This window comes from Sprattus sprattus (assembly GCF_963457725.1).
Source record: "Sprattus sprattus genome assembly, chromosome: 3".
Taxonomy (NCBI): domain Eukaryota; kingdom Metazoa; phylum Chordata; class Actinopteri; order Clupeiformes; family Clupeidae; genus Sprattus; species Sprattus sprattus.
In genome coordinates this window covers 17,132,995-17,159,154 of record NC_137922.1, presented here as the reverse complement: position 1 = coordinate 17,159,154, position 26,160 = coordinate 17,132,995, and the positions used below count along the sequence as shown (strand labels likewise).

The following is a 26,160-nucleotide window of genomic DNA, read 5'->3' as shown; positions in this document are numbered from 1 at the left end:
AAGAGGAAAGAAACGAAGATCAGTCTTTTGGAGGGGGGTGGGGTCGGAGGGAGAGGTGGACTGCAGTCTTTTTGAGTGACATTACCATGACAACACTGTCAGCGCACAAGTCCAAATCAGGGCGAGACAGGCCCCTAGAGTTCCAACTCTCGAGCCGGCTGAAGCGCCGTTCTCAAAGTCCTCCGTCTTTGTGTGGTGATGCCGGTGACTGTTGGTCTTTTCTGGTGTCACTGTGAAAGAGAAAAGAAGACAGAAAAGGAGGAGTGTTGAGTGACTTTGTAGTTCCCAGGAAAACTAGAGGGGGGAGTTTGGAAGCGCATCAAGGGGAAAAGCACTTCCAAACGGCATAGTTTCCCCATCACCTTCACCAGATGTACTCGCATGTAGGTCAGCATATACAAAAGCCATCTCAGTATGTGTCTGGCCCCTTCATGTCATATTATCCACAAAACATTTCCCTTGAAAGGTTTTTTCCTGGCCGTTTTTGTTTGGGTTCCTGAAATATTTCACCCTCCTGATGTACGCTGTATTACGGTTCTTTATATCAACACATTTGACAAGGCTGTTTTTATTTTTTTTTATCTTTAGACACTAAACATAGATTTAGCTTCTGGTGCTTCCTTTACCATTCCCCTGAACTGCATCATCGATATTGATCTTAACATAGACATTGCCTTGTAAGGTGGTCAAAGGGCGCTATGTAGCCACAGCCTCATTTTCCAGGGGAAGCGGGAAGGAGGATTGAAAGTAAAAAAGAAAAAAACTATTTCGGTGTGCAGGAATATTGGCAATGTTTTGGATGTCTGCTGTCCACAATCAACAGCATGTTACCCAGACAGACCACACATGAGTGCCTTTGCACAGATGGCCGCGTGTGGACTGACATTAGCGGCGTATTGATCCAAAGTGAGCAGTGTGGGCCTATAGAGCACCACTTAAAAGCCAGCTGGGAGACACACACAGACACATCTACTGCACTGGTATAGGACATCGATCCGCAAATGGAGCCTCTCTCAGGTGTAAAAGAGTGTGTCGGTTGTACTCTTCTATATTTTTTGCACTGTACTCAATAGTCGGCATACACCTGGAAAGCACACTAAAAAGTGTCACTTTTTTAAAAAGTTGTCTGTAGTATTTTTTTTTTGTCTTGTCTGGAAAGAAGAAAAGTAGAAGACACAAAAAGAAGAAGATAAAATAAAAGGGAGAAATGAATCTCTGCATGCGAATGAGCCGTGTGCTTACATTGTAAATCTATATGGTGTGGACACTAATGGCAGCTGGGCGCAGCACCACGCTGAAGGTGGCCATTAGATTCTAAGCAGCCTGGAGCCGCATGGCAGTGAATCCCCCCGGGGTGACATGTCGGAACCTATTAGGGGGCGGAGGGAAGGAGTGATGACCTGTCTCTTCCCCTGGCGTCCTGTAACTCTGCATCTCTCTCCATCTCGCTGTTTGTGTGTGTGTGTGTGTGTGTGTGGGTGTGTGTGTGTGTGTGTTTGGGGGGTGTTGTTGACATGGAGGAATACCAATGATTGTCAGGTGGGGAAGTGTAAGCAACAGCTGATGGCCTCCCTGCTTTTGCCCCTTGCAAGTCCCTGAATGCTTATTGGAAGAGGGGTGACTGTGTGTGTATGTTTGTTTGTGTGTGTGTGTGTGTGTGTGTGTGTGTGTGTGTGTGTGTGTGTGTGTGTGTGTGTATGGAGGAGGGGTAGTGACTACAGGTAAGTCATAATAAAAAGGAAGCAGTTCAGAAGCACTTTTCAATTTGACATTTTGGAAAGCCACGCATATTTTAGCCCCACAGTCCCTCGGGTCAAAACGATTAAATGAGACATTCAGAAACATTCAGAGCTCTTTATGGGGATCTGTCCATGAAAGAAGGTGTGTCTGTAATCATGGCCAAAGTCCATGAACCATAATAAAATGGCAGCATATAATTTCCTACCCAGAACAACAACAACAACCACAACAACAAAAAGAATAAATAATGAAATAACCATTCATATCCACTGCATGACTAGGGGAATAGAGGTTACAGCTTAACAATGACTAAAGCAACTTCATGGATAATTTCTGGGGGCATTTTATGTTCTTCAAACTTAGATGGTGTCTATACATAATGCAAGCTAGCGATGGATAAACACACCAGCACACACACACACACAGTGAGGGAAATCTCCACAGAGCTATCTACTTGTTAGTTTGGACAAAACCAATTTGTTATTGATGAAACAACACAGGGATGTCAAACACAGTCCGGTGTACACAAATATATGCTCACAAAATGGAGGCGGTTCGGTAAAAGCAGAGGCCCACAAACAAGTCACTGGAGAAGTTTAGAGCACATGCAGAATCAATAGCAGTTAAATTCGTTGGACCTGAAGGAAAGCTTTGATCAATACCATACTGCAACATGAAAGACACAAAAGAATAAACAAACAAACAAGGCTTTCTGGCCAGGAGGAAAATACATTAATTCTGCATATGCAGCCCCAGTAATTACTAAAAATGGGCAGAAGGTGGTTTGAGGGTTGGTTTCCAATACTGCTGCAGTGGGTCTTCTTTATCTGGCACTAAATTATTCTGAAACACAACCTTTAAGAACAGGCCGCCAAGACCAGCAATAGTACAGGCTTTGCCTGACATACAGTATTTGTTACACAACATCCTTACTTATATATACAATAGTTATTTATGGTAATTACTTGAGAAATGACCAAGAACTTTAAAGAAGCCTTCCCTTCCAAGGATTTACATCTGAAACTAAGTCAATAGCAACTGACTGCCAAAAAAATAGTACAACAAAGTTCCATTTGGAGGGACCAGGTACATGACAGTTAAGGTCACCTGCAATGCCCTCTATCCTGAATGCATCCCAACCGTCTCTCATGGCTGGTTATGACATCTGTCGTGCCAGGTTTATTTGATGGTTATGTCAGTTTCATTACTGGGCACTCACAATATTGTTATATACTCAAACACTAAGTAGAGAAATAACGTCCTTATATGGAAGGATCTACCCAAGGGGAGACAGCAAGATCTCTCGACCTTGAGACGTACTGCACTCACAGCACTCCAGCCAGAGGACAGTGTGACCTGGCATCGCAAACCATGGGGAGGAAGACAATGTTCCTGGCTAGGCTCATGTAAGTGTGTACAACTGTATTTATGGTCCATTGCTGATTATGTGAGCCGGGTTTCTGAATGCAGAACATTTGGTCGAGGTTATTTAGTGGAGCCAAGAACAATGAAAACAGCGATGAGAGACAGCCCAAGGAAATCAAAGGGAATTGAGGACAGCCCTGTTGAGAGGCAACCCTTGTAGATTTATACTGACCGCATATTTGTCAACTGGAGTTAAACCACCCAGGAATGGAAACCACAGGCTCATACCACTGTGCAAACAGGAAATGGGTTTTAAATTGGTGAGCGCTTCCACAAGCTATTGTACTGAGCACACAAAAGAGTTCAATTGAAAATAAATAAGCGTGGTTTTTCTGCCGGTGACCCACAATGAAAACAAAACTGCTATCCCTTCTAAATTACTCTATTTTTCATTCATAGGCTTGGAAATAACTTTGGTCTCACAAAAACAAAATGGCTCAATTAGCTACAAAGAGGTAACGCACACACTGTAATATGAAAATATCAGTTTTGTTGCTATTACGCAAAGGTTTATTCCAGTTCCACACGCGCGTCCGTAATACTACATGCAGCAACATCATGCCAGACACCAAAATGTACAACCGTGCCGACATGGAAACACTTACAAAGCCTGTGCGAGAAATGCTAATGAGAACAAATGATTTGCATGTTGAGAAAAATGTCTGAGCTTAGGGTCATTAGAATAGCTAACTACATGCTTGTGCAAACGCTGACTGTCTGCCTCACGCCTTGCCGTCAGCAGTTCCTCCCAGGGCCTGAGGCGACGTTAAAGTGTTCCTCAGCACACACTAAGCCTCCTAGCCCCCCCATTCAAATGTCAGGACAAAGACCACAAACTAATGTCAGTCAGTGACTAAGCTAAGAGAGGCTTGAGGCTGGTGAGATTAGCTTGTTTATCCCTCTTCCTGCTACTTCCTGCTATTGGTCTGTCACACTGCCTCAACACTCTCCTAACATATTTAACTTCTGGTGTGATGCCCAAGTCAGCAGTGCCAGTAGAAGCTTATTCATAATAACATGTCAGTGTTGCAATACAAACTGAACAGTGACGAGTGGAGATTAAAATGCTTTGCTAATAAAAAATCATACACCGTTTTGGAATATAGCCTAGGTCATTTCTAAACATATCTGTTTCTTGCCATTCTATATTATTTTGTCTTTTGGTTCAAAAGCTAATTATTGATCTGAGAAAAAAAACCTCCTTCTCCTTCTCTCTCTCTCTGTTTCTGCTTCAGACATACACAACCCTGTGGGATTTTTTGGAATAACTCAGTTGATTATGTTTCTCGTCTCCAACTGGGAATTCAAACAACCTGCTTCACCCTTGATGGATCTTGAAACGAACAACTAATAAACAGAACGAAAAAAAAAAAAAAAATGAATGTATTAAGTCATTAAGGGAGGCTCCAAGGACAACAGCAGCAGCAGCAGCCGACTTTTCAGCAGAAGGCTGATTGTTTGGCGGCCTTTTCTTTGAGACAGAGCTGTGGCCACCTGAGCCTTCCAGTTCCCCTGATCCGGTGCTGAGCGGGCCTGCGAGGCGCTAGCGGCGCGGCCATCCCTCCCTTCTTCCCCAATTAATTTGCAACACAGACCCTCTGAATGGGATCTCTCAGACCCCGCTTTTGTGGAATAATTCAGCTTTGCTGGTTGGTGTTGTTAGTGTTGCTGAAAATTGCTCGTTTAAGCCGCGCAGCATGGCCGACTGTGCGGCTCTGTGAATCGCAATTAACAGCCTTGTCTAATCCTCTTTTCGTTTTGGTGAGGTCAAGAAGTTATTTTCGCTTACTTTTCGACTCAATTTCCATGTATTGTCTCTTTTTGTCCTCCCCAAGAATACTAATTTTCAATGTAACAGATGCATTATACATTACAATCATATGTGGATCAAAGTTTAGTTTAGCGGAGAATTAGTATAGGCTCATGAACTAGTAAAGACCTGCAGGGCCAAAGGATTTACCTTAGCATAAGTAAAGGCAAAACAGAAGCACCTCTGAAGTTTCCTCTGAACAGTTTTTTCCCATTTCGCACAGGGCGGGGGGAAGGCATATCAATGCCAAATGAATTGCTAGACAGCCAAAAGAAGGACTATTTCTTGCAATTAACAGGGAAATGTATTGCTAAATAAATAAATGAATAAATAAAATAATGGAGGTCATCCATCACAACGTTCTTGTTTAGCATGCCTGCGGCTGCTCCAAAGGCTTAGTTTATGTTTCCACCTTCTGACCATGCATATTCAACTCACTGTGCAGTCATCCTTCTTCCCCCTACACGCACACCAAGTCCCTGCAGTCCACCAGCACCCATCCTCACTCTGTAACCACAGCGTAGTTCAGAATCAATGGCACCTAATTAAAAACCCTCACATTATTTCAAAGGTCCAGACGGCATCCATTTCTCTGCGTGGCTCTCCAGGACTTCGGGGGGCCCATTATAGATCCGCTGGTGGTGTTGGGAGTGGGGGGGCTCAATGTCTACGTGCCAAAAACTGATCCTCTGTTACACTGGACATCTCCAATACAGTCGATACTGAGCCCAGATCAGCCGCTCAGTCACACTCCAGCCACAGACTCAAGCAGCATACAGATGAGCCTAGGAGGCTACTGGCCACAAAGCTCCTCATAACATGCTAACCTGTGCTGTTGGGACCACTGCTAACTGCAGTTATTGCTTCCGGCCAAACACAGCTGGGCACAGGAGTCTGCCTTACTACATAAGCCTGTCCATAAACGCCCATGACGGGAGGCATTTGGGGAAGTTTACCACAAGGAGTATAATCATTTAAAATGTGTCACAACATCTTCGCTGATTTGAACTTCACTTGCATCTCTCTCTTTCTCTCTGTGTAGATAACATTCGCCATTCAAGCAAACACAGCTTGAATCCATGCTGTCTCCTCCTTGCTTAGATTAATCTGCCTCTGAACAGAATTTTATAGGAGAAAACACGATTGCTTGATAACCTAACATGGGACTGATGCCAAGACTGGCAGTTGTGTGACTTCTGTTTATAAGCCCTTGATTAAAGGAGCCACTTCAAACGGGGCCGATAGGGAATGGCGGTAGTGTAGTAACAGGCTGGAGGAAAGGGGAAGATGTTGTATTTTTCATGCCTGGTGTTTCCCTCCGAGAGGCGATCTAGGTTACATCAGATCGACTACTGCCGATACTAGGGGATAAGGCCGAGGTCAGGGGGGGTCGGGGGGCAATCCTCCTCCCTCGTCTTTGCAAGTTGCAGTCAACTCAGAACCATCTGCGTAATCAACCCGCAACAAAAGTTTGCACACTAAACTCGATGCAATCCGTAAACATTGGTCGGGCCTCCCTCCAGCCCGTCTCTGGTAGACAGAAAACACATGTTCACACTTACATCATGCAGGCAAGTTCAGGCGCTTCGCATTGCTGCCTAAATTAACATCATATTTTGGGAGTCATGTGTTGAACAAACGTTTGTTTAAGTCTGTGCAACAACTGCACAGATGTTTGATACCAACAGACATCATTACTGAACTATATTTGGACAGGACAGATTCATTCTGCTTCAGTTGCACTGTTTATATTTAATAAATGTAGGAAAATTTAAAAATAATAATAATTTCACGGCTGCCTAAGGAGGAATTGTGATTACCTGCCTCAATGAAAATACTTTTTTGAACTGATGTTACACAAGATTCAAAATTAAACAAAAAAAATGTACATTAAAAGAAAATCATATTGGTAAATATATTTTGAAGGTGTGATGCATGTTATTTTGAAAGCACATAATTCCTATGATTCACAATTATTATGTTTTGTGTGTGTGTGAGGTCAAGTGCATCTTCAGTTCCTGGGTAAATAATCTCTACAAGTGAGAAAGCCTGGATATCAAACACTGAATATCGGTGTGACACTGCGCACATCTATGAAAACAATATAAAACACACTTACAAATGTTGCCAGACTTTGCAACCTTTACAATAGGTGGAACACCTCATGTCATTATACATTTTCTAATTAGCCATTAAGGTCTGGTGGATGAAAAATAGCATCTGTTTCTCCGCACTTCCATAGCTTAAGTACTTGACCACAGAAATCTGTAAAAAAAAAAAAAAAAAAGCTAAGGTGAAGACTTTAACACAACTTTACCACCAGTCTGAGGACAATTACGATTGAGGTTTTAAAGCCTCTCTTTCTTGAACATGTTGCCATACGTTGGGCAGGAGAAATGTCTCGGGAGTTGTGGACTGTCTCTTCAACACACTTTTAAAAGGTCCTCATAACAGAACTAGTTATAGAAACCCTTGCAAAAGAATAATATTCATGAAATGAGCTGCTATGAGGCATCGAAATGTCCTCAAATAACCTTTGATATATGCTATGCACATCACAGGGCATTACTTTAAATAGCTTCTATTAAACCAAAATGTACTTTCATTTGCCCCGCAAGTTAGGAAATTTGAAGCATCACAAACATCATAGATGGTAGGAAACATTTAAATGAAGCAAAATGTGTACTGCTTCCCCTGGTCTCACTTCAAAGGCGAGCATGTTTCCACATGCTCAGAAATGATCTGCTTATTAGCAGAGTAACCCACACCAGGGTGTTTTTCTCCTCATAAAGAACATTAGCATAACGAATCCAGGTTCCTGATTTACAGAGCTCCTCTTATTAACCTCTCATTAACCTTTTTCATTAGCTTTGCCAGCACTGAGGCTTGTCCTAAATTTACCAAAACAACACAAAAAAATTGTGTAATTGCATACAGCTTGTGGGAGCTAAAGCTGTTCCATTTCTTGGTCAAACTGCAATTTTAAATTGACATCTCTCGGGATCAAAAGGAAATAAAAGCCCTTATCTCATATAGCTCTGATTTTAGTCTGGAAAAGATCACCAAAGTTAAAGCTGCATGAACCTAACTGCAGCGAATCAAAAAAAAAAAAAAATGTTATGTGCATAGTAATTCCACAGGACACATAAAACGCAGTCAAACTGAAAATGAATTAGCTTGATTAAATAATGAATGCATTATTCTAATAAATCGTGAGCTCTGAGTAGACTCTGGGACCTCTGAGAACTTATAATGACTGTGAGGTCTGTGTAATGTTTTCCCATCCACAATGATTGAATTTAGATCAGTCCATTAATTTTGTGACACTCCTGTCAAAGGAACACTCAAGGTGTACAATGGAAACTAACTGAACGAAGACTTGACTCCAACTTCTAGAGATGCATTAGAGACAGCTGCCAATCACAGTCTCCATTACACCCCTGACTTGATCATTGAGGTTCATTTGAAGAAGTAAACGTGAAGCACTGAAAGTTTTCAAATGAAAACCAAGTATTTTGTACCAAGTGGATACATAATGAGCACACAGATTTACACATCTTAAAAACAATCACACAAACAAACAAACAACAAAAGGTTTACATGTACAAGCAAATTCAGAAGCAGATACTGACTAACCACAACTTCCTGAAGTCAAACAGCTGCATTTGCCAACAATCATAGTCTGTCCTTTGTTAACACCACCAGTGAAAATCTGTATACCATATAATTTCTGTTGAGGTAACACACAAAAAAGAAGACGGGTTACAATATGCATCTGCAAAGAAAAGGTTGAAAATGTGCCAAGCAATGCGGAACAATCCTGCATTCTACACAGCATCACAGTGAGAGATACCACATCTGAATTCTATGTATGCTTTGTTCATTTCACCGACGGCAAACAGAATGAGCATAAATATCAGTCCTTTACCTTAAGTGTATTGACCAAATTAATATATGAAAAAGATATGGCTTTTGAAAATGATCTCCCATATTAAAGTAACTAAGCTTGAAAGAGACACTGTATGCCACTTAGGGCCCTGCTTAGCTTTCATCAGTTTCACAAACATGGTAATATGTAATGTAAGTATGATCATACACAAAGCCTTCTCACCTTCACCTTCCAGCGAGGCCTTTGGATAAGACATTCAAACAATGCAGGGAATGAACAATGCATGACATTCCCCCACAAGACATACAGCACCAATGCTGACTGGGGATGGGACTGGAGACAAAGCGCTCCTTTTGAAATGCAGAAGCCCCATAGAAAACCGTTCAGGCATGACCATCACGACAGAACAAGAAGCACAAAAAGGGAAATTGAAATGCTCAGAAGCTAATTGCTAATAACCCAAACACACAAAACCGACATTAGCTAAATCCATGCCATTACCCTGTGCCCATTCTCCCATCAGTTCTAGGAATCGTGTCTCATCATGTTCAGCACCGGCTTGTGCATGTCAATGATTTCACTGCAAATCTTAGCGGGAGACGCGCTCATTATTATTCCCACTGTGAGGGAAATTGAAAGATCACCAACCCTGTGTCCACTCCGGAGTCTCCAGAGGCCTGGTGTGTGCTCGCTAGTCCCTACGGACATCAGACTAATGGCTGGCTTCATCCATCCACTTTACCTCGGCCCTCCCTGCGGTTGATTAACTCTGTGATCCATTAAGTGGCTCTGAGGCCGAGCAGAGACAGAGAAAGATTCCCTCTCCGCACTCTACTGTGTTGCAGGAGTGGATCAGGGAGTCCCATTTGACTATTAGCCATCATCAAAGCAGTGTGGAGCAAAGCAGTGGAACTGTGTGGTGCTGTATGTTTATAAAGGAGACCTTGAGAGGCATGGAGGCAAATGTGAATGGTGTCTTTGATGGTGTTGGTGTTGATGATGTTCAGGGAACACATGCTTGGTAGGTATCCACACCTCACTGGTCCTCAGAGCAAACAGGCTGAGCGATCAATCAAGGCATTCAGAGGCAAATCATTCCTGACTACTGACAACATAGCTGACCGCTGATCAGTGTTACAGTGCTACAGCAGAGCATAGTTCTGAGGGTTTCGGCAGAGGTTAATGGGTAACACTTCACCGCAGATGAAATTGATTTTCTTTATTAAAATGATCAATTCGCCTGGTAGGCAGCTGTGTAATAAATGGGGGTACCACATAGCCAAATAGCCATCTAACCCCGCTCAGAGGCTCCAAGACGAAGCTGACCGATCACCTTGTTGGAACATCCTGGCTGTAAATGATCTCTTCACAATTGAGGAAGCAGTACTGAGGTGATTTTGCACATTTTGCCCCTCTTTTAAAATGGATGATGACGTAAACCAGTGACCTGTAAACGTGACAAGGACTTTTCTAGTGTATCATCGGTCCCCCAGAAAGAGCCAAGATAGTGGCGCACGACCGACAACACCTGCCTGAGGCCCGATGTCTCCATGGTTACTGTTACATTTTAAAGCGAGAAAAGAGAAAGGTTGTTCCTGGGCAACTGTATCCAGATGTCGATGAGGGAAATCAACAATGGTCAAAGCTCTGCCACTGCCAAAGGCGATAAAAGGTGGTGCATTGCATGATGGGCCTGATTGCGAAGGTAGTGAGACTTCAATACCACAGCAGGGATAAATGCCAAAAGAATGAAATAGCGCAGAATAGCCAAGGCAGCATTGCCTCAGCAGTCCTATGAATGTGCCATGAAATAAGTCTCTTAGCAGGCTTATGATATTTAATTAATGAGAGGCATCGTAATGGCCCATGCCATTTAATGTGTGACTCATTCAATATGAATATGGATTTTCTTCCTTTTTTCTTTTTTTGGCCCAGTAAAACGAAAATATGCATTAAGGGTAATATTTTCTATCCTGAATTGAATATATTTTCAAAGATAACCTGCAAGGTAAGCAAAGTCCAAGTTTCTAAAAAGGGAAAACTTCAAACACTACCCCCCCCCCCAAAAGAAGTATTACTATAGCCTCAAAGAATGGCTAACAACAATAGAGATTCTGTTTATCTTATTTCTTTTTTTAGGGCCGTCAAATTGTATGTTTCTCAGAGGTTGCTGGGGTGGTGGTAGGGTTGTGTTCAGACATTTTTTAAATATTTATAATGGAAATGTTTCGCGGTGTAAACATTTCGAGTTAAAGAGTTGGGTGTTTGGAGAGTGCTACGCCATCTGTTGTGACCCATCCCTTGGGCTCTCCAGAGCTCTCTGTGGCTTGTTTTAAGTTTGACAAGTCAAGTTGGGGCCAGGGCTGCAATGTCCTACTGCTGTAGGCATGCCACAAGGCTCTCAGGCTCTGCTGTACGCCTTATCACACAGCCAAGGCAAGCACGACCTCAAGGACAAGTCCTGCACTGTGTAACAGCTTTCCAATATTTGCCTTACACAAGCATGCTAATGTTTGCCTGTTGCAGCATTACTAAATACAGAGTAGTCTCTTGCTCTCTCTCTCTCTCTCTCTCTCTTAAACTAGGTCAGACTTTTAGATTGTCTGGTAAACTGATGTAAAAGGGTAATATTGTTTTCAGGTTTAGATTCTGATTAAGCCTAGGAAATGCTGGATTTGGGCTTCTGTATCAGCCTGTATTCGAGTACAGTGCAACAGAAAAGTAAAAAAGTGGTTCAAAAGTGTACTAAGTCATGTCATGTTATGTTGTTATGTCAAGGAGTCCAACAGTACCTCATTTTTGAAAAACCAGCATACAGTTCAAAAGTTACATGCTTAAGTTTTAAAAACTTTTTTACCAGACATTTCTAACTGCTGCCACAGACACCAATGACAGAGGTGCCTTCACAGGTTGGCTGTTAGGCTCCCATTTATAATCCAAAAAAGTATAAACACAAAGGGCCTGCTTGGCCCCCAATTAGGGATTTTATGGTCAAGACATTTCTTTAGATGGTAATGATTTTTGATAAACATACTCTTACAACAGATATAACGTATAGAATTTCACTATATTAGTGATTTATTACATTTGATGTAATCATTTAGTTTTACCTGCCCACAAACGTCCTGCAAATAATCATAATAATTATTAAGTTTGTAGACGTATTCATTTTAAAAAGTGCAGATGTTTATACCATTTGTGGTTATTACGTTTTTGGATGAAACAAATCAGGTTTGATGATTGACCTCGACTCCTAACCTCCTCCTAAAAACCCTATCCCCGTTGTCTCCAGACTTTCTATAAGTTGAACAGATTGCATTGTGGAGAAAAAGTTAGATTTGCACCACTTAATATGGTTATTTCAAAACAACTTCCCTGAGGCCGTGTCTGACTGAAATATTAGACTTTCTAATGATGTTGTTGTTTGACACAAGGAAGCCTCAGCCATCAAGGCAAAGCAAAGTGAGAAGCATGCAATTTGCTGTGTTTACTTCCATGATTGAATACAAATACCACTTCCTTCCACCCCCGGGCAAAGTCAGATCATGATCCTCCTATATCCCCTAGTCAGTAATATTTCTCCTCTTTAACTACATATTGACTGGAACAAATCCAATGACTGATTTAAACTCCCTGTGATTTTTCCGCCTCTGGGTCATGTTTTGTCTCCAGATGAAACATATTAACGTGATTCATCACAGGCTATGAGTTGGGATATTAAGGGCCTCACCTTCACCTCCCTGCTTAAGAGATGCACTTTGGTGCGTCGTTCACGGTTTCATTAAAACAGCTATCCGCAGACATAAGACAGACAGAGAGAGAGCGAGAGAGAGAGAGAGAGAGAGAGAGAGAGAGAGAGAGAGAGAGAGAGAGAGAGAGAGAGAGAGAGAGAGAGAAAGAGCGAGGAATCAATGCTCGTGCTTCAACCGAATGGCACCTTTAATCTCCGTTCTGGCAAGTCAATAGGCATCAGTGAGAACTGCAGTGATTAAGTGATCGTCTGCAAACCCATCTACCTATCCCTAAAGAGGAGAAGGAGAATGCATGTGCTGACCGATCTGTCAAAGACGAAAATGGCTGGAGGTCTGCTCTGGCAATCACCAGAATCCGATAGTTCTGTTCAATCAACTCCCTTTGTGCATTCCACCCCCCACCCCCCACCCCACTTAATAAGTTATTTTCACAAAAGGAGAATTCTCGTCACTAGAGCCAGGCATTTTGCCTCTGTTGAGCGGTATTGACTATAGTGGTGTGCGACTCCATCCCTTTTCAACATCTAAGGCCAAGAGCCGCAGTGAAAATGATCATTACTTTAAAAAGTATTATTCCCCTCAAAACTTTCCGAGAACTTGACAGAAACTAGACATGAACCTTCTGTTGTATGACTGACGTAACCATGTTGAAGCAGATGTCATGTCCTATTATTGATGTTCAATTATCACCAATTATTTGTAATTGGCATGAAACTCATAATATCGGTTGGCATAGCAGCACATCCAACATGATCATTATCAATAATGGTGACATAATTGTATAACATAATTGGTAATAGTCTGTCACAAACACTTTCACCCATGCCTTTACCTGCCATGATGTGTTTATGACATAGTTATGTTACACTTACATAAAGGAGAACTAAAGTAAAGTGTTTGCTTATTGTCCTGAGAGAACAAACTCTCTTGCTACTTGTCCTGAGAGAACAAACCTCTTTTAATAATAAACCCATTCACCAAAAAGTATGCAAGTAGCACCAAGTACACATAAAATAAATGTGTGCTATGTATTACAGATGGCCTTTTCTCTTTCACCATTTTAATGAGTGTGTTATGACCGCCTGCACCTACACCAAACCACATTGTACATCTGGGAGAAACCTAAACTTTAAGGGCGAACTTCTGAAAACCTGAACGGATGGATCTGCCTCTATGCCAACATGACTGACAAAGCTCTAGGTAGAGCTTCTGCACTATCTAGTAAAAAGGTAAACACACGCCTGGGTTGCTGAGGTGCTGGTCGACACTTTACTGATTGAAAAAACTATTGTTGGAACCAACAAACTTAAATGCAGTTGCTCCACTGCAAGATCCTTGCACAAAGCAAGGTTTCTTCATTTTTTTAAAGAGATAAAGCTTTAGATGGAGGTAGAACATGTGCGAATGAGATGTAGACTACGTCTTGTGATAAATAATAAGTGCGAATACTATAAATAACCACCGCTGGAACATATAAGCCATCAGACAGACAAAAAAAACAAAGCCAGACTGCTCGCTTCTGAGATGTCTGAACGGATGACAGTCCGTCAGGGAGCATCCTCCATTCACACTTAGATTCCACATGCCAGGACTTTCTCTCCCATTTGTCTGGGACTCAGATAGAGAAAAATGTATTCCATCTCTAAATTTAATTAAATATTCCCTTACTTCTTATTGCATGTCAGACATGGCAAGTCATACATGAACCATGTGTTCTAAGTTCATTAGTTCATAGTCTACAATGTTTATAGAATATAGGTACAAACAAAGGCATGGCCGTGACTCGCAACTGCTAACAAATAACTGGTAAAATAAATGTTGCTAAGCTGAGTAGTCAAATCATGTTCAATAAGCTGAGAGAAAAGATAAATGCTTCCCCCGGAATTATATTTGCCAAATTTCTGGAATGACCAATCCATAATTGAACAGGAAAGTACTGGGAAAGACAAGAGTTCCCCTGAGGCAGAGCAGTCTGTCTTGTCTGCATTTCGTCACACTGTTCTCATCTCATAACAAGAGTATCAGGAAGAAAAGAGAAAATACAAAGAATAGGAAAAGAAAGATAAGACACAAAGAAAGAAAGAATCATTTGTAGAATGGGACTTGGTAAAATAGTTTGTAGTGAATTAGCAGACTGGGAAACATAATGCATTAAGGGGTCACTCCAGTAAAACAACCGTGGCTTAGTCAATGCCACAGCAGAATAACACTTTTACAACCTTTAGCCCTCTAACTCACCATGTACATCAAAACATTCTTCACTTCAAAGACTCTAATTCCAACAAACACAGACTACTTTGAGAGTACTAACTTTAAAAAGTGAGCTGAGTACTTCATTATTTTACATTATTTCTTCATGCATACATTTGAAATGAGCAAATTACTTTGTGTGAGGTTTTGTCAATACTGGCTCAAGGTACATTCTGCCTGGGTAAATTGAAATGTATGGCTTACTTCAATGAAGTGTTTCAAGCTAAATAAATAAATACATTCAGTGGCAAATCTGCTTTTGTGAATATCAAGTATGGAGATTCCTTTACTGTCAACAGAGAGAGGGAGATTCTAAATTTTTAAACCTAGCAGAGAAAAGTCTGGTCAAGCTTGATAAGGAAACTTAAAACAAAACCAATTTCAGTACACACAAGGTTGAAAAAAAATGGTAATTCATGCGAAGCTTTACCAAATATTTCTGTTTGTCATTTTTCATACAGAATTGCTTGTGGAAAGACAGTTCAAAGTACCTTATGGGAGATTTCAATTCCGAAGGCATTTTCCCCACGGTATAGAGAAGTCAAAGTAAACCAAAGTAGTTACATCAATAGTATTAAATAGTATTTAATAGTATTAAAATTAAATCTTGTTTCAGGCTCAACATTTAATGAAAAATATATCCTCAATCTTATGGACATCATCGGACTTGGCATACTTGGCGTGTAAAACATATCCGCAATAAATTATTGACATATAAGAGACATTCAATATCTAAGCAAACACTATCCAAAGGAAAATGAACACATCCGAAGCATAAAAGCCGCAAGCTGTACAACTAGACTAGCTAAAAAAACATCATATTTCAGAACAAACACCTTTCCACACCTCAACACTAAGTAAGAGTTTGAAAGGATACACCTGTTTGTCGTATGTTAAGCACACAAGGACGTCTCTGGCTAGATGTGTCCTGATTCCCTCAAGACAATGCTTGTTGTCAGAGGTGAAATTAACTTCAGCCCAGTCTCACTGGAACACATCAATTTGCCTAAACTTAACTTACAATTAGACAGCATTCTCCCCTGTTCAAGTCCAATGATTAATGTGTCTGCAGAGACAAAGCTACACCGTGAAACAGTGGGTGCCCAGGGCAAGGCTAAATCAATCTGCTTGCATCATTAAATGTCATTCTATTCAGCCCTGTAATTGGCTGCGTTTAAATTTGTACCCTAGGATTTAGAATTGCTCAGTCAAAAAGGTGGATACATCACATGTAGCGCTGTTCGAATCTCACCCTACTCCTGTTCTTTTAAAGGACAAAAAATAAACTGACAGCTGGGTAGTCTGTAAAGTGCAAATCGTAAGAAAATACATATAATAATAACACCGACGAAATGCCTCTTGTCCAATCAAATGACTTGAACGAAAAAAAAACTGCTGTGTATATTCCAAGTGTGAAATGATCATACACTATTAATGTAGAACCATTAACATACAAATAACTGCCATAAACATACCTTACCATTCACGGTCGATAACAACATGCAGACACAGCAAACAGTTCTGTCTCACTGTGCACAGAATCAGGGAGACCCTAACCCCTGCCTGACATAAAACGCTGTCAAATTCAAGGGTATCTGAAGTTCAAATACCTTACAGTCCATCATCCAAAATCAGGTTACAATATGATGTATGGCTTCTGCATTATGGTATACATTATGTGTGCCTCTACAGTTTTAAAGTAGAAAGTATAGGCTTATTTCAGTGATATCCATTTAACTTAACAGATGCTGAGCACTTGCCATTTTTGTCCCACTAAGTAACCTTGGAAGCAAATTACCCTTCCTTTCCCAAGTACCAAAAAAAAGGACATTATCCGCACTGGGGCCGAAAGTAAGTATTCTAAATGGAAGCGAGCCATAGACTGGATAGGGAGTCGGGGGTGTCAAATGACCAGTGTCAGGCCAAAGTCAATTTCCTCCGAGCCCATCAGTGGCACTCTGGATGGATGAGTGAGTCATAACACAAATAATGAATGGTCAAGCTTCGGCCACACATTAGAGACAGGTCGATGGGTAGGACAGCAGGGGACTGGGGATCAATGCAAGACTAATCTGGGAGAAGAAGGTAGTCAGATGTCAGCCAAGCCAATCGATGGGCATTCATTTTCAGTTACCACACTTCCTCGAATAGGATACTTAATAGCGTGTGGTCAGATAATTACCACCTCCAATTAAGATCTTGTGACAGATAAGGATGGATGAATATTGCAAGAGCCTTTTCCTAGACAAGGGGCGCTAAGACAAGCGAGCTCAAAATCGACATCGTAAAGCCCACGACCAAACAACACAGGGTTGCTGGGGGAAGAAACGAGGGAGAGATAAAAATGATATAGCCATCTCAACATAGTGATCTGCTAAGTCCTGATAAGGTTTATCTTTGGTAAACACAGATAGATGCACAGACTTAACGGTGAACAGGGTAGGGAGAGGTAAACTGCAATACAATACTATGCTATATTTCTCTCTGTTATTGGATTTTTGCTTGTGTTGCCTAACTTCCTTATGCTGTGTGTCAACAGACAAAATAGAAAACAGTGTTTGCAGCAGCCTTGAGGAAAAGAAGTCTACACCACAAACTTGACTTAAGGTTTGCTGAACCTTGCTATATGACCTTTACGAGGAAGTCAGGGGGGAAGCTGATCATCCAGAGGACTATCGATATTCCACTACACCATGTTCGGCTGTATCAATATCATCACAGCATAGAGCTGTGAAATGTTCCATTATCAGTGGTATTATATGGCATATTCAGTTGAATTGATTTAAGCAACTGGCATTCAGAGCTCTCAGAGAGATTTAGACCCAACAATCTTCAAATGAACTGTGGATAATGTCCAGAAGACATACACAGATGAATGTCAAATGTAGTCATATTGAATCATGATTTGTTAAAACGTTTAAAAGTTCAATGCACTGGCAGAGTTCAGTTAAGAGGATTCATGTAATCATATTTAAAAAATACAATGAGAGTAATTAAAATAAACGGATAGTGAAAGCAAACACAATAAAGACAGTTAGCACTTAGGCATATTATGATGGGAAGAGGTAAGGCACAAAGGCAAGAATTCCTCAAAGCATAAAGGTTCCAACCCCAATGCATATCTTTTTTCTTTATCTCTCCCCAAGTCTGAAGCTCTTTTTTCTTGTGGAATTATTCATACTTGAGGCAAACTTGAGTACAAATGGGCGATATTATTCCTGATTCTTTAGATTTGAACACCTAAAGGGAAGAGGATCACAGAGCAGGAAACTGCAACAAAACGCTTTCACAATCTTTATTTTTACGTGTACTGTGCATGAAAGAAAGGCACTGTAAGACACAGGAAATATGTTACATTGCTTCCGCTACTGGTTGGGGACATCCGACAGCAGCCAATCCTCCCACGGTCACATGCAAGTACTCACACCCACGGACCTACTCTAACCAATATAACAACTGCCCAACCATAGATTCTGAACAGCAGGATACAACAACAATGTACAGCAGAGACGCATGTTGTACTTGGAATCTGTAAAGGCCCTTCTTCACAGCACAACATGTGCTGTCTATAGCCCACAACTACTAAACACAACAACATGACAACCATAGAACCTGAGCAGCAGGATACAACAACAACAAATCTGCCTTTGTAAGCATTTCACTGTGGTTTTCAAGCACGCACTCTCCTTCATCAGTGTTTCGTTGAATTGGGCCCACAACACCTCCAGTAGTCTCAATGGTGGTGCCTGGTGTTCCAGACCCACCCTCCTCCGTACTCAAGATGGGTTAGGAGACACGCCACTCCCAGAAACAACTCACTTCTTATGTGGTTGTGAATATTTGGCTGGGGAGAGACCATTCATGGCTTTACTTTGCTCTAGATGCTCAGAGAGACTGATTGGCAAGGCCTAAATCTGTTCATTTTTATCTATTTCCCCCCAGATAATTGTTTTTATGTTCTGTGTTAGTTTGCAGTGGTTGGACGGACATGAATGATGCTTTTGCTGTATAATGCCACTCCTAGGGAGAACAAACATCTGCTATCGCTAAGTGTTTTGTGCCTCCCTATCTCTCTCTGCTCTCCTCTTTCCCTTCGTCGACTAACTCTCTCTCTCCCACTCGGTCTGTTCTTTTTTACGTCCAGCACCCTGGAAATCGTGCATAATCAAAAAGGAATAAAGAGAACCTATTGTTGAGTTTAGCCTCCCTGAGGCGTCCATTGTTACTGTTTGGCTGATAGGTTCCTGGGTGTGTTATTTCTTTACGTCAAGCCCATTTAAATTAATTGTTATTTTTTTACGAGACGAGATGGTGAGACAGATCTCTTAGCATCCTGCCCAGATATGCATAACAATAATCAAATGTATGTCAATGGGCAAGTCCTGCTGTTTGCCATGGCAGGGACTGCGAGCATAAGGGAGACTCCTGCAGTTCACAGTTAGCTCGTTTGCACATCAGGTGGCGCCTCGTTTGTGGTCATAGCAATGTGGGAGATCTGGACCCTGACAAGTATAAATGGAGCATGCCGAAGAAACAGGTTATTGAAACACAGCTAGAAACATTCACATAAAAATGAGAAAAAACACAAATAACAGTAATAAAAATCTCTGTGGATTGCCTAAGAGGCAGAGCATTTGTTTTGCTGACAAAGAGGGCTATTATTTTAAAACAGGTTAATGCTTACATTCTATGCATACACAGTTTAGACAGTGCTTCTGAAATAATAATAAATGACTTGTCTAAGCAGTTCATCACCATTTATTTTAGATTTGATTTTAAATACTTATTTCGATATTTTTTAAGTTTAGTCTTAGTTTTAGTCCTGTGTGAAATGTCTCTAAAAGTTTCCATCATATGTAGTCAGCCTCATCTTGTATGTACGTATTTTAGTATAGCTTTAGTCAATTAAATAGTTTTTTAACTACTGCTGTTTTAAATAAACTTGCTATATCACTGAAATCACATACCTTGCCTTGTAAACACCAACCACACTGTTAGCACTGATACATGTAAGCAAGCCTGTTAACTGAGGTGTTATGATGACATTTGTAGACTACATGCTGTAAAGCGGTTTTTAGGGCTTTAAGAATTAGTTACAAACTAGTTACCTACAAAAACATACACTTATGATAGTAACTTTAAGCGTAAGGTTAGAGCTGGGCATCTACTTTTTCTCAGTAGAAATAAAACATTTTTATGACGGCCATCTATCGTTAGCAAATAGTGGTTGTTGAGAGATAATCGCCCATCTTACATTATGTCTATACTCAATCCTTACTTTTGCGCCTCATTTTCAGCTCTTCTCAACAGTTTGCTAGCTTATAAGCTTAATGAGTTTGTTTGGTTATACCACCTGAATAATGTTACATCACTGCCTTACTAGTTGGCTCAATAAAGCTTTAAAACTAAAAGGTTACCACCAAGACATGTGGTGAGCAGCAGTCTTTTCAAGTTTCTGGTATTATTCGCAGCTATTCTATGGCCACATTGCTCCCCTTCTGATAAGGCAATTAATTAGCCTCAGTGTATTGAAAATGGAGTAAATATCTTTCACCCAAGCCAGGTCAATGTCACTGTTTACCATTAACCTACTTTTTTGTAAAATAGTTGAGAGGTTAATGTACTAATGTACTCCTCACTGTGTTGGTGTTGTCCTAATGTGTTGTAGCACAGTACACACAACTGCTGCACGTGCTATCAAATAAACAGGATATATTTATTGTAATTTAGAAGAAAAAAAAAATTGTCTCCCCTTTTTTTTCGTCAAGAACATTGCATGTAGATACAGTCGCAGTTAGTGTTTAAGGACGTAGTTGCCATCTTGACTTAGACATGGAAAAAAAGGCAGTTAAGGAACATGTTTAATCATAGTTTTCATAAACGAGATTAACACAATTAAACACTAACCTCAAATATCACCTACAGTGCTATTCTGTATAATAATTCTTATTTGGCAAATACATATTATTAGGAATAACTGAACATTTCATTCCTGTCCCCCAAATAAAGACAGACTTTAGAGTGCAAATGAAAAAAAAGAAGCAATTAGAAGAGTTTCTCATCTCCAGAGTGGCTTTTTTGTTTTCTTTTTCTTAGACTGTAAATCTTCACACATCAGCGCAAATAAAGTCGTTGTCACACTTCATTATGCACTGTAAACTCATACAATGTTTCAATCACTCATTATCTTCCCTCATTTCTGCCCCAGAAAGCATCCAAAGCATCGGCGTGACAAAGACTAAATCCGTGGAGAAATAAGGGAGTGCGGAGGCTGTGGTGGTGGAGCTGGTGGAGGGGGCAGGAGGGAGGGGATCAGAGAACAGACGGGGCTGTTTTCTATTTTTACCCGGCCCCTGTGTTTTGGCAGGCATATGTTTTAACAGCTTTTGACACTTTAGCTTGTGAAGGCCCCTGCTTTGTGTACATTTGACACCCATGTGGCTTAACCCGAGTGTTAGGGTGAGGAAGGTTGGAAAGGGGGGGTGATGTGGCGGGGGGGTCCTGGCCAAGTCAGGAGGTGAAGACTCAGACAGTCCTATGCGAGGGGCCGATTAAGAGGTTGCCAGGTACTGATCATGAGGGCCGGGGGTCACACTCTGGGGGCTGGATGACAAGAGGCTGACAGCTGAGCTGCCCTTTACCACAGCTTCCTGACAGGCTCTCAGACAACAACAGTTAGTGTCTACATGCTACACTGGATTCTGGACTTTTTTCCCTTTTGTATAGACACAGGACAGACACAGGGCTTTTCTACTTTTGTTCAGAAGGAAACAAACAAGAATCTCAAATATAGCTAAATTAAATGTGCGGTTTGGATTTTCTCACAATAATCCTTATATCAATGCTGGCATGTTTTTCTGACGGTTGTGCATTGTAAACACTCACTCATCATGACGTCAATCTCTGCTCCCACCACCAATTGACCAAGACGGTAGCGTGTGCACATCACAGGTTTTTGCGATTTGGTGTTTATTTACTCAAGTCACAAGTATATGTGAACCTCAGATACAACAGACCGACTACCTGATATTTATAATCATGGCACAAACATCTCACTACGGAGCTTGTGTCATGACTGTAAACAAAGACGGGGCAAACACAGACGTCTGCAAGCGAGGCTAAGGCTAAACCCACTACCTCACATCTTCCTCGCCAATGTGCGGTGTCTGGCGAACAACCTGGATGAACTAAAGATCTGACCCCTCAGGCAGTGAAGGTTCATGGACTGTATTCCATGTTATTGATAGTTTTCAGCTGACGTCAGAATGACCAGCTGAAGGGCAAAAAAGACGTTCCACAGCTGTTTAAGAGTGCGTCCACACTAGGCCGGGTAAATGTAGAAACGCATAAATATGTCTGCGTTTGCATTGACCGTCCACACTAATACGGCGAATTCGGAGACTGAAAACGGAGGTTTTCGAATACGCTCCCCTGGCCGGAGACATCTGAAAACGCCGCGTTCGAGTAGTAGTGGGGACGGGGTCCACGGAGCTTTTCAGATACGATGACGTTCGGTTGCTATGGCACTAGGGGTGGCTTGCGCTTGAGAGGCTAGAACTTTAAAATAAACATTGGAGGTGAAATGATTATGCTGCTGTCTCTACAATGTCCTTAGTATAGTTAGTGAATGTTGTAATGGATACCCATATATGTAGTGGCAATGAAACGTTTAAGGCTGGTGAAATTACTCTTTTTATTTTCTTCCTTTTCTAGCAGTATATTTAATAAACGGGTGAAACACCACCTTAAGAGCCATACTGGTCCATTAAACTAGACAATTACTCAAGCTTATGCATATGCATCCGTCTTTAACGAGATCCGTAGCGTACAGACAAGTTCACACTCACAGTGGCATAAACAAATTTGCGATACCTTTATCCTTATCAAAGAAAAAGTCCAATGTATCTATAAGAAAGAAGCCTCTATAATTCCTTAAATAATGAATGACAATTTAGGCACGTATCAAATAAGGCACAAAACGAACCTAAATAATAATCCTTCTTTGGGGTTACTTACAATGTACTTAGGTAAGCGCGAACTTCGTAAACCAGGAGAAGAGGCCGCGAAATAATAGACAGGTCACGTAAGACAAACAGAGTAAATGATAACCAGTTTCTTTATTTGACAACACTTTTGAACATAATCAGAGTTATTTAGGGAATGAACTTGGTGTGGTTGATGCATAAAACATATTTGCAAGATAAAATAAATAGCAAGAAAAATAAAAGATAAATGTTTTACAAAAGGGAATAATATTGCCCGAGGAGAGGAGAGTTTCAGGTTGTCGAGAGGGAACCTTTACAGATTGAGGGCAATCTTACGCCCTCATATTAAAGGCCAGGCTAATGGAATGAGAGAGCCAGTGCAGGTGTTTAAAAAGGTGACCGGTACGTTGTACTACCTCAGCGACAGAAGCAGGCTGTGCAAAACCGCTAACTTATTTAGCTTGGCCCGTCGAACGGTATCAAACATTGTCAGGTAGGTATGTACAGCTATCACCAATCACCTTGGTACAGCACCCTGCCACTCACTCGCCTGCAGTAGCAGACCTTACCAGTCATTTCTCCCAAAACTATGGTAGCCTATAGCCTACATCAGTGCATAGGCGCTGTCGATGGCACACACATAGACATAAAACAACCGTGTTCAAATATTTCAGACTTCATCAACATAAAGAACAAATACTTGCTAAACGTCCAAGCTGTTTGTGACTATAAATACAGCTTCATTGATAGTCGTGAAATGGCCCGGTGAATTCGAAGATCAACAAGCACCTGAAAGATATGGCACGATTCCTCCATGTCCTTAGGTCGTAGTGGACAGTTCACTCTTGAAGCACACGATTTCTACACTCATGACATTGGTGGCTGTTGAACACATTTTATCGTAGCTCCGGAGCTTTGTTTTAAATGCCGCCAAATACATAGTCTCATCACTAAACCATTCGGCCAGTCCTTTCAAAATCAATTGCCACAAGTTAAGTAGCTGAGACCAGCGGCTGCTGCTTGATCTGTCCATAGTTTTTCTGTTGCTCCTGCTAACCATCCTTTCTAGCTCACGGCCAAGTGGATTTAACTTTTGGTATTGCCTAGCTATCTCAGTCTGGGTATATCAAACATTTCGGGCAGTTCTGTCAGATTTGAATTGCACGGAGACTCGTGCATACCCAGTTACTGGTATACCCTACAGAATGAAAAAGTAAACGGAGGAATATACTGCTTGAAGACACAGTTGCGTGAACTTCATCCAACGAACTTTATCCAACGGAAACACACACACGGTTATATTTGGATGGGTCACATGTCAATATTGACCCATATCATTGGCTGTCAATTGCCCAACATCCACAATGCTAAACATCCACGTTCCCATTTTATACAATTGAGGGCATACCCATTGCGTTTGGTAGTCATTCATGTATGTTAACACTAAGCACAATGTAGAGTGAAGCACTTGGTAGTATAGCTCGAGTTGTATGTAGGTAATGCTCCTACCCGTGATCAGTAAATAGTCCTACATTATATTCGGAGGACTAGAGCAGCAAGTCGCGCAACCATGACAACGATTGTCATGTACCCGTGTACACCCGTACTAGTGTGGACGGCAAACATTTTGGAAAACGCTAGTATGGACGGAGATCGTTTTCATTGCGAATACGCGTATTTGTATTTACCCGGGCTAGTGTGGACGAACCCTAACACGGGAGGTTAATACAGGAACCACCCACCTTTCAAGCTCTTTTAATATAAGTTAGTAAAATACCAGACAGTTGTTGCTCGGTTGGCTGTTTAAATCGGCGAGGAGACAAGCCCAGATTTAGTTTTTATCGCATTTAAAACCCGCTACCGCTCCTGCCAGCTGATCAAAAAAATATTTATTTCGCTGTGCTGCCAGCTGATTGTAGACGCCTTCTGCGTCAACTTTTCTCGGACACACAGTAAAGTAGCCTTACTTTTGGAGCTGGAAATAAAAGCAGTCACCCTGAATAACTACCTAAAATGGGAATAAATCAAGTAATAAAGACAAGAAACAACGCATCAAAACGATTCAAAGTGGATTAGGTTAGGCAAGTAGGCTAGGCTAGTGTATTTTGTCATTCAACTAGTAATACTACAATGTCAGTAGAAAATATATGGGAAGATCATTTAAGTTGTCATTCGCCAGACAAGGTTTTCGTAGCCTACTTACACCAGGGACCGTTTAAACCAGGGAATTGTGTCAAAAAATAAAGAACATCGTTGGGTAGGCTAACGGCTGCTAGCTTACAGCAGGTACCTCGCTAGCTGGTAGCTACCTAGTTATTAGATGGCACTCATCTTTGCACTAATGAAGATGGTTTTTAGTTTTCACCTTCCGGACGACATCGTTGTGAACCCAACCACTTCTGAAAATTAAATAACTATCTGTGCTTTTGTAGGCTTTCAGTTTTTGAGATGTGTCTGTGGACGGATTTCCAATTAGTTAGATGTAAATATCTCCACACTGGAGCTCAGACAGGGACTTCGGGGAGGTTAACGAAATAAAAATGTCAGGACAGCTGCAGTAAATGTATGACAAGTTCCTAATTTGTTTTCCCCTCTGAATATTTCTGTCTGGTATAGTCTGTGGTTGATGGCAATCGTAGTTGAGTAGGCACTGCTCGAACTTTTCCACTGTTTCTCGCTGTTTCGCTGTTCCTTTTGCCCGTCAGGTAACAATTGTAGTGACGTCACTGAAAACTATCAATTGGTCAATCTGTACTCTTATCCCTGTATCAGCTGACCCAGCGGACCGAAGAGAGACACACTGCGCTCTCCGGCAGACCTTGCCCAAACCTATTTGTGTGTACAGGCGTCTTCCACTCCATCTGGGAGAGGGTTCTCCACAGCTGGAGGCACCAATAGCCCTGAGAGATCTTCCCCAGAGAAAGCAGACATGTTAATTTCTTTGAAGAAAAAATTGCTGATTTTATGTGGCAGTTTTATATTCAGTTCCAGATTATTCCCCTTTTTGAAAAGAAGTGTTGTAATTTATTCAAATGTTACACGGCAAACACCTGAATTTTATCCGTCGGTTGTATATTTGTTTTCCAAGTTATATCCTTATAAGAAAGGATCATTGTTAATGATTTAAACATGTTTCAAATGTTACTAGGCAGACATTCTCCACTGTGATCAGACTGATCAAATTGATCAGGAATCAATACCGGAATCGGCTGATAAGCAGAACTGATAATGAAATTCGTATCATTTAAATCTTATCTCTACCTTCTCTCCCATTGCATAATTTCTTATATGATCAGAGCCTTTGATTTG

The 26,160-nt window shown here is 41.2% G+C and overlaps 1 protein-coding gene across 1 annotated transcript in view; it reads right to left on the bottom strand.

The window, feature by feature from the left end:
• gpc5a (glypican 5a) overlaps positions 1-26,160 on the bottom strand; it is a gene marked incomplete at its 5' end in the record, with an annotated part of 131,149 nt that continues 104,989 nt past the window's right edge. The window contains one exon of the mRNA XM_080834992.1: positions 1-230. Coding sequence (XP_080691118.1) covers positions 82-230 — 149 coding nt within the window. The 3' untranslated portion in view covers positions 1-81. The remainder of the gene's footprint in view (positions 231-26,160) is intronic.